Source organism: Marmota monax, unplaced genomic scaffold, assembly GCF_021218885.2.
Source record: "Marmota monax isolate L192 unplaced genomic scaffold, Marmota_monax_Labrador192_F-V1.1 WCK01_AAM20220418_F8-fsc02594, whole genome shotgun sequence".
Classification (NCBI taxonomy): Eukaryota; Metazoa; Chordata; class Mammalia; order Rodentia; family Sciuridae; genus Marmota; species Marmota monax.
The window spans coordinates 1-8,756 of record NW_026693195.1 but is presented as its reverse complement, the minus strand read 5'-3'; the positions used below and the strand labels follow the sequence as shown (position 1 = coordinate 8,756).

Here is an 8,756-nt window from a genome sequence, read left to right as displayed (position 1 = left end):
AACTAAAAAATAAATATTAAATTTCTCTCTCTCTCTGTCTTAAAAAAAAGGGGGGGCTGAGAATTTAGCTCAACGGTAGATTACACCTGAGTTCAATCCCCAGTATTGCAAAAAGAAAAAAAAAAGTTTAAAATCTAGACATCTATAGAAGTCAACTTGCAATCTTGGAGAATCATGTTATTAGCAAATTATTAGTAGAACAGAGAGGAGGAATGCTTACCTTGCTCAGGAGGATAGAGTGGGGAAAGAGCAGTGAGTTTCTGAAAAGTCTTCTTAGAGGAATCCAAATGACTTCTAAATTTTTTTTTGTTTTTTGGTATCAGGGATTGAAGTCAGGGGCACTTAACCATTGAGCCACATCCCAGCCCTTTTTATTATTTTTTTAATTTTATTTTGAAACAGGGCCTGGATGAGTTGTTGAGGTTGGCCTTAAACTTGAAATCCTCCTGCCTCAGCCTCCCAAGCTGATGGGATTACAAAGCAACAAAGACAAGAAGAAGAAAAGCCCTTCTGAGTAGGAAATTCACCAGGATTTCAATGATGTGGGAATATAAAATTGCACTTGGGTATGTGATGAAAAAAGATGAGACTGGAAGTATTTAGGTTCCCTCAAACATTAACCTGCAATGAGATCATCTGGGCTCTTGCTGAAATGTAGACTGATTACTCAAGTGTGAAATGAGACCTGAAATGCCGCATTTCTGGGAAGGCCTCAGTGCTGCTGGTGCTGTTAGACCTCACTGAGTAAGCACATCCAGAGCAGGGAGTGGAAATTTCCCAGGTCTGAGGAACAGGTGCACCAAGCAGAGCCCTGATAGTGGGATGTGCTAGAGAGCTTCCCACTGTGAGAGGATGTTGCCAAATGGGGGTGGGGGGAGGGGAGAGCCCACTGTGGCCAAATCCTCACTTTAGTATCCAGGAGAAATAGAAAGTTATTATTTGGACTTTCAAATACAATCCTAACAACCAAAAAAAATTTTTTTAAATGTTAATCTGGTGGGTTTTTAGTCCTGTGTAAACCTTTGAGATTCTAAGAAGAATGTCCTTGTGGCAGAATATAACTAAACAATCATCTTGAGGGATTAAAAAAAAAATAGACAACTTTCTTCTGGGAAGCTGTGATAAGGAAGGCCCAGGGACACTGAGACTACTGTTTACTCTTGGAGCTTCTAGAATGGTCCTGCCCAGAGGGTCAGAATTAACAAGTAACCTTGAGGAAAATGGCGACCTCATTCTAAAGAGATAGAATACCTATGGACATCACTTAGAAAAAAAGAAAAAGAAAAAAAAAATAAAGTTTCCACCAGAGTATCATTGAGCTTTGGAAGGTTCTTGAAAAATGTTATTCTTCTAAATGATCATCAGTGGAGAAAGCACTAGGGGAGGATTTCAGTCCAATTTTATGTCCAATTTTAATTTCTATCTGAACTTTCTAGTAAATGACAAATATGGCTGACAAAGAAAGCGGGGTATCCTTTTCTTCACTTAAAGTAGGACCCATTCAGGAGGCTGGAGCATGAGTTACCACATTCCTCACGAGTAAATTGGTACCCGAGTCTGCAGAGGAACACATGGCTAGACTGTGTGCCTGGTCTCAAAGTCAGCTGTGTCCCTTCTATTCCTGATAAGCTATGAGTCCTTAAAGGACGCACATCAGCCCTCTTGAACCTCATTTGCAAAAGAGTAAGTAATAGAATTGTGATAGTCTCACTGGGTTATTAGAAAATATTAAATGAACCAATAATACTGAAGTGCTTAGTGCTTGGAACATACTAGACATGTGAAGACTAAAGGTCCCCAGATGGTTCTCATAGCCACTAAAACTGACACCAGTGACAGAATATCCATATGGGCCCCCATTTGATGGATGCCAACTTCTGATTTCAGTATTGACAGGTTTCCTGCCCTCTCCCTAATTGGGCCCTTTCCCAGAATCAAGATCTTACAGGAATTACTTATTTCATTGTCAAAAGAAGGTTGAGGATATCCTGGATAAATTTAAGAATTTCAAGGACTAGAGATGGCTAAGAAGAGTTTCCCTCAGAAAAAGATTTGTAAAATCACAGCCATGATTTGCATTTTTCTATCCTTGGTCAAATCAAATAGAAGCATTATTCTTTTAGAATTGGAGTTTGTCTTAGAGTCTGTATTCCAAACAATACCCCAGTGGTTGGCACATGGGATATACTTATTAAAATGTGTGGGATCCTCAATGATGAGTCAATCAATGGAGAGTCTGCAAACCTTGATTTTCAAGATGGATCTGAGAATATAAAATGTCATCACAAATGCATAATACTCAACAATTTGAATGGAGTTTTGGACCCTCTTCTTTTTGTTAGAGGTATGGTGATCGCCTCTAAAGTGGCCCATGACTACCGTACTCTGATATTGATGCTCTATGAAATCTCTTCCCCTTGAATGTGGGGGGGGGGGATCTGATTTGCTCCTAACATATTAAACATCATTGAAGAAATATGATGTTGCTTCTGTGATTGTATCATCTGTTTTTCTGGAATACTCTCTCCCTTGCTGGCTTGGACAAAGAAAAGGGCCATTCTGGCTAACAGCCTGAGTCTTTCAGTCCAAGTGCCTGCAAGGAACTGAGCACTTGCAGCCACCAGTTGAGCTCAGAAGGGAATCCTTCCCAGTCAAGCTTCAGAAGGTAACTGTTGGAAACCTTGATTATCACTCTCTTATTCTGTTTGAACTGTTATAACAAAAATACCACAAACTGAGGGGCTCATAAACAACAAAATGTTTCCACAGTTCCTGAAATAGAAAACTCAGATCCAGAAGTTGGCAGATTCAGTGTCTGGCACAGGTCTGCTTCCCGGTGCACAGGGTGGCCACTGTCTCACCATCTCCTTGCATGGTGGAAGAGGAAAAGACCCTCTCTGTGGCCTCTGTCATAAGCTATTATTCCTGTTCACAAGGGGCTCTGCCCTCATGACCTATTCATCTCCCAGAGCCTCACATCCTAGTGTAATCACACAAGATATTTGAAGTTCATTTATTTACTTGTGGTATTAGGGATTGAATCCAGGGCACTCTATCACTGAGCCACATCCCAGTCCTTTTTAAATTTTTTAAATTTTTATTCCAAGACAGGGTTTTGCCAAGTTGTCCCGGCTGGCCTAGAATTTGCAGTCCTCCTGCTTCAAACTCCTGAGCTTCTGGGCCTACCAGCATGCACCACCACACCCAGCTGGATGTTAGGATTTAACATATAATTTTTTTTTGGAGGGGCTGGGAACACAAACATTCATCTATAGCAGAATATTTGCAGAGGATCTAGCTGACTCTTTCCTGATTCTTGATGTGTTAAATGACAAATATGTATTTTTAAGGTACTAAGTGGATGGTAATATTGTAATAGAAGGACTACATAGCTAATGTAGGTAATATGTAGTCAGGATGGTTCTCAAAGACTATAGTAATAAAAATACTACAAGAAAAATAAAGAGAAGGAACAATGGTGTCTGACACAAAAGTACCACTCTTTTGGTTGGTGGTACCAACCAAAGATGCTGTTCACCCAACTGCACTCCCAATTGGCTTCTGATTCTATAAACTGGCTGAGTTTAGGAAACTTTGTATCTTAAGTTTCCACCGTTTGGAGAGATTTCCTGGACAGACCTCCCTTTCTTTTATTCTCTTTCTTTCTTTAGCCTTAGCTTTTTATTCTGAAAACATTTCAACCTCAGAAAAGTTGAAAAACGATTCTAATGAACATCTACATACCTTCTGTTTGGCCACGTTTCCTTTATCACAATCTGTACTCAGACACACATATATATTCAGGCTCTGGTTTTGATCTGACAAAATTTGGGGAGCTACATTCACAGTATTCTCAGAGGCAATGTCAAAATCCAGCTTAAGTCCCCATGTAAAATAATAGGTCTCCTTTCCTACCCTACCCATCCCCAGGAAGAAAGTCACTCTAGTTCACAATCATTCTGATCTACCAGAGAAAGCCTGAGACAGAACTATGTGGTTTCAGTAATCACAGGAGGTAACTTGCAATTGATTCATCAATAGGCCATGAAAGACTCTGATCACTGTTGAATGACCTAAGAAAGCAATTAATATTTTCCTTTTGTTAGAGGAAGGAATACACTATCTTCTTTGGAATATTGTCAGGATAACTGTGTGATAGCTTAAGAAAAACACTAAAAGTTTGTGTTATTAAGTGTCGAGTGAGCTGTCATTATGAAAATGAAGAAAGATAAACTATCCCCCTTGAGTTCCATCACCCAAATACAGCTATAATTAATTTGATATAGAGTATTTCTTGCAATTCCCTTTCCTCTGTTAAGGTTTTAATTTGTGTAACTGGAATTGTCCTATGTATAATTACAAGATGCACTTAATTTGCTTGAATGGCTAAATTACAAGCCTATGTGGAAACTTGTTTTTAAAATTTATCATTTGAATGCGCACACTTCCCCGGGTCTACTCCTCCATTCAACTAAATATCCCTCTCCAGAGACTGTAAATATACAAGCATGTGCATATTTCTTTTTAATAGGCCAATTATAGCATACTTTTCCATATATTTTTCCAAAGTAACATAATCACGGAATCCCTTTATTTAGCTCTACATTTTTTTTATTTTCTTGTTACAGCTATTTGTATATTCAAAAAGCATACTAGTATGTTTTATATATTAAGTTCCCTGTCAATAATCTGCTTTCAATTTTCATTATTTATCCCCTCTAAAAATTCATGTTGAAATTTAATTTTCCTTGTAACAGTATTAGGAGTTTGGACTTCTAAGTGGGGATTGATTAGGTCAGAAGGCTCCATCCTCATGAATGTATTTTTGCCACAATTGTGGAAGTAGGTTCTATTTTCTTCCTCTCTTACCCTCTAGATGTCCTTCACCAGGGGCTGACACCCTTCATCTTAGATATCCCAGCCTCCAGAACTGTGAACCAATAAAGTTCTTTTCATTATAAGTTACCTAGTCTTGGGTATTCTGCTACGGAAACACAAAATGAACTAAGACATCATAATGCTCCTCCAAGACTGTTAGATGGGTTCTTTGTCTTGCAAATTCAAGGAATAAGATCCACAGACAAGCAGTGGATAAAGTATTGTTATTTATGTAAAGCAGAGAAAGACTCCCACATTGTGGGAGTGTTCCAAGGGAGGGTACCATTGGTGGGCTCTTTGCCCTGGGAGTTTTTAAAGGCATATCTAATGGCCTAGCATAGGTGATTAGCAGGGACTGTATTTACAAGGACCACCGTGGTTGAAGCTATCGGGGCAGCAAGTAATGGGTATGTTGTCCTTCCAGAATAACATGATGTTCTTCTCCCATCCCCCCCGCCACTTTCCTTCTTCGAGGCCCTTATCCTGTCTGCCTATGGGGGATCTACCTGTCTGCCTCATTATCTCAATATGCATGTCTACTCACACACATACCTATATTCACACAGAAAGTCTAAATAATAATAAAATACTTGAATCCATCATCTAGTTTATTTTTTTATTTACTTACTTATTTATCTATTTATTTAGTACTAGAGATTTAACTCAGGAGTGCTTTACCTCCCAAGTCCTTTTTACTTTTTACTTTGAGACAGGGTCTTGCCTAAGTTGCTTAGAGCCTTACTAAGTTGGTGAGGTTGGCTTCAAACTTATAATCCTCCTACCTCGACCTCCTGCGTTGATGGAACTACAGGTGAGCGCCATCGCACCAGACCACCATCTAGTTTAAAAACAAATGGAATGCTAGGACAAATCCAACTACTATGTATAACTATTACACTTCAATTTTTTAAAAAAGAATGAGAGAGAAATAGAACATGACTAGTATTTTTTTTTTTTTTCAGAACAAGTTATTTTATTTTGATGAATAAAAGCAGCAGTTGGCAACTGGAAAAGTGATTTCCTTGATAGGATACTATATACCATGAAAGTGACAGGTCTCCTCCTCACATGAAAACGAAGGTCTCAGTTCCAGAAACCACACATTATTGGGGGTCCAACTTCATTAAGACAAGAAATACACAAGGAATAAGCTGAAGCCCATGTTGATAGAAAGCATGTAATAGATGTGATACACAGGACCATCACCTCAGTTCCTGTTTCTCAAAACAAATCCTGAAGCATCATTCCCAGAAACAATTCTCATCCTAGCAGAGCTCCATCCAGGCTCCAGGTCAGGAGGTGGTGTGGCACAGTGACTTAGCTCTGGTCAATTACTTTCAACATCTCAATCTTCAAGCAAGTAGTTAGGGTTAACTACCAAGTAGGGATCTTCTTCATAGCTCTCACTTCCTTCTGTGGAGCCTTTCAATCCAGCTTGGGTGAGCTCAATTAGAACATGGTCATAGTGCGTGAGTCGATGAATGACTTTCTCTATGATCCTCTTTTTATTTATAAGCTCCTCTTCAGAGTCTATTTCTGATTCAATTTCCTTCAAGTACCAGTTAACAAGCTCGCTCCTCTTTAATGCTGACTCATCCTCCTCTTCTTCCATTTTTCTCAGGTGAAGAACAATAAGGTTGGAGATTCGGCAGTATTCAGAAAAGCCCAGTCTTAAGGAAGCTTTGGGAATGGTGTCTTGATTTATGTCTTCACTAGAGCCATTGATTCCATTCACAGGGGCAGGGCTGTCAGCATGACCATTGATGCCACCTGGACCCTCATCTACCTCCATCTGAATCTCTTCCTCTTGATCTAGATTGACATCAGGTGTCTCTACACGAATGATTGATTTATTCAGTAATCGAAAAGCTTCCTTCACATGTTTAGGTTGAACCTCATCACAGCAGTGCATCCGAGCCATAGCTTCAGAGAGACGGATCATGCTCTCCAGCTGACGCACTGTAATCCTCCATGAAGACTTGGTTACTCCAGAACCATCCCTTTGGCGGAGACGTTTATACTGTTCCACAATGAAGTCCTCTGATTCTTTGGAAATCTTGGGTTTAAACTGTCTTGCAAAGAGAAGATACCTCCTGATATCATCAAGGGAATAGACACGATCAATTGATTCCTCAATTCTTGAATGCAAGTCTACTATACGCCTTGCAATGGCATAATCTGTAACCTCATTACATTCGTCCACCAGGATAAAGAAGAGATCAAATCGGGACATAATTGGAGCTGACAGATTTATATTCTGTTTCAATGACTTTGACCTGTCATAGTGTCCACTGATTGGGTTTGCAGCTGCCAAAATGGATGTCCTGGCATTTAGAGTAGCCTTCACTCCTGCTTTAGTGATGGATATGGTTTGCTGTTCCATAGCTTCATGAATAGCAACTTGGTCCCGCACATCCATCTTATCAAATTCATCAATACAGCACACACCATTATCAGCCAGCATCAACGCTCCAGCCTCAATGACAAACTCATGAGATTCTTCATCTCTCACAACAGCTGCTGTTAAGCCAGCAGCACTGGATGCTTTGCCACTGGTGTAGACAGCTCTGGGGCTGAACTCCTCCACATGCTTCAGAAATTGGCTCTTGGCTGTGCTTGGATCACCAACAATGCAGACATTTATGTCCCCTCGAAGAGAGGTCCCTTCTCCTGTTGTCTTTGGAACACCACCAAAAAGCATCAGCAGGACACCACGTTTTACTTCATCATTGCCATGTATAGTAGGAAACAAGCTGGTACAAAGATTGTGATATAGATTTTTATCTTGACTCATTTCAAACACTTTCTCCCACTCTTTCACAGTCATTTGGTTCTTAATACTCTCAGCTGTCTGTTCCTCATCTCTGAGCTCTTTCCCTCCAAACCTTGGGTTAGTTGGTGCAACAAAACAGGCAAGAAAGACCAGCCTATAAGACAGGTCCCTAACACCAAGGGCCCGGAGCCCTCGAATGCCTTCTGTCTCATATCCATCAACACCACTGACACGGGAATTCGTTTCTGCACGTGCTCCTGGTGTGCTAAGCTTGGAGACATCAGGCACGACAATCAGTGTCCCCGTAAAGTCACATTTGTCACCAGCTTGAGCTGACTCCACAGCTTCAGCCCTCAAGATTACTTCTAAACTGCGGGGGATACTTCCTCGGGGAAGCTCAGCTTGAGTCTCCTGAATACAAACCTTCTGAAAATCAACAAATCTTGATTTATTTGTATCCAGCAAGAATCTCCTTCTGTTGGCACAAACTGGATTTCGGCAGATATTTGGCTGTGTGTATTTGAACTGCTGTTCTACGTCTTTGATCACTGTCTGACAGTCCAAGCACAAGAAAGTTCCGCTCACAAGCTCTGGGTGAACTGGGTGAGTCCGCACCACCTGCCCACTGATTCGAGTGAGCAAACCAATTCTGGATGAGGTGAGTTCTCGAATTTTGTGTCTAGTAGGAAGGTCCTGGAAGGCAACATAAAAATCCTTGGCAAGAGGGATCTCTTTTCGGTCTTTGACAAAGGTTTTCAAGGCCCGACACAAGTAAGGGTAGACTCTATAGAACTCTTCTTGAATGGTGGTGGAAAGTTGTTGGTTAAATTGCTCCAGGTCCACAAAACTCACAACCAGTGTGTTTCTCTCAGGACGAATTAGCTCTTCTGCCAACTGCAAGTACTTAACTTCTCCATCGCTGCTCTGGAATTCCTCCAAGAAGTCCAGGAACAGTTTCTGGCACTTCTCGGCCACCTCGTCGCGGACTTCTAAGTGCTGACTACCGGCTACCGGCTCTGCTGCTGCTGCGAGGTCCATTGCTGCTTACTACCGCGGGACCGCTACCGCCAAGCCAATACCGCCACGAGTCGCTTCTCCCTAGACC

The 8,756-nt window shown here is 40.9% G+C and overlaps 1 protein-coding gene across 1 annotated transcript; it reads right to left on the bottom strand.

Moving 5' to 3' along the window:
* Positions 1-5,831: 5,831 nt before the first annotated feature.
* LOC124100505 (DNA replication licensing factor MCM6) lies at positions 5,832-8,755 on the bottom strand. The gene has a single exon (XM_046456036.2). It carries the CDS (start codon positions 8,687-8,689, stop codon positions 6,224-6,226), a length of 2,466 nt encoding a protein of 821 aa, XP_046311992.1. The 5' UTR covers positions 8,690-8,755; the 3' UTR covers positions 5,832-6,223.
* Between the last annotated feature and the right edge of the window lies 1 nt (position 8,756).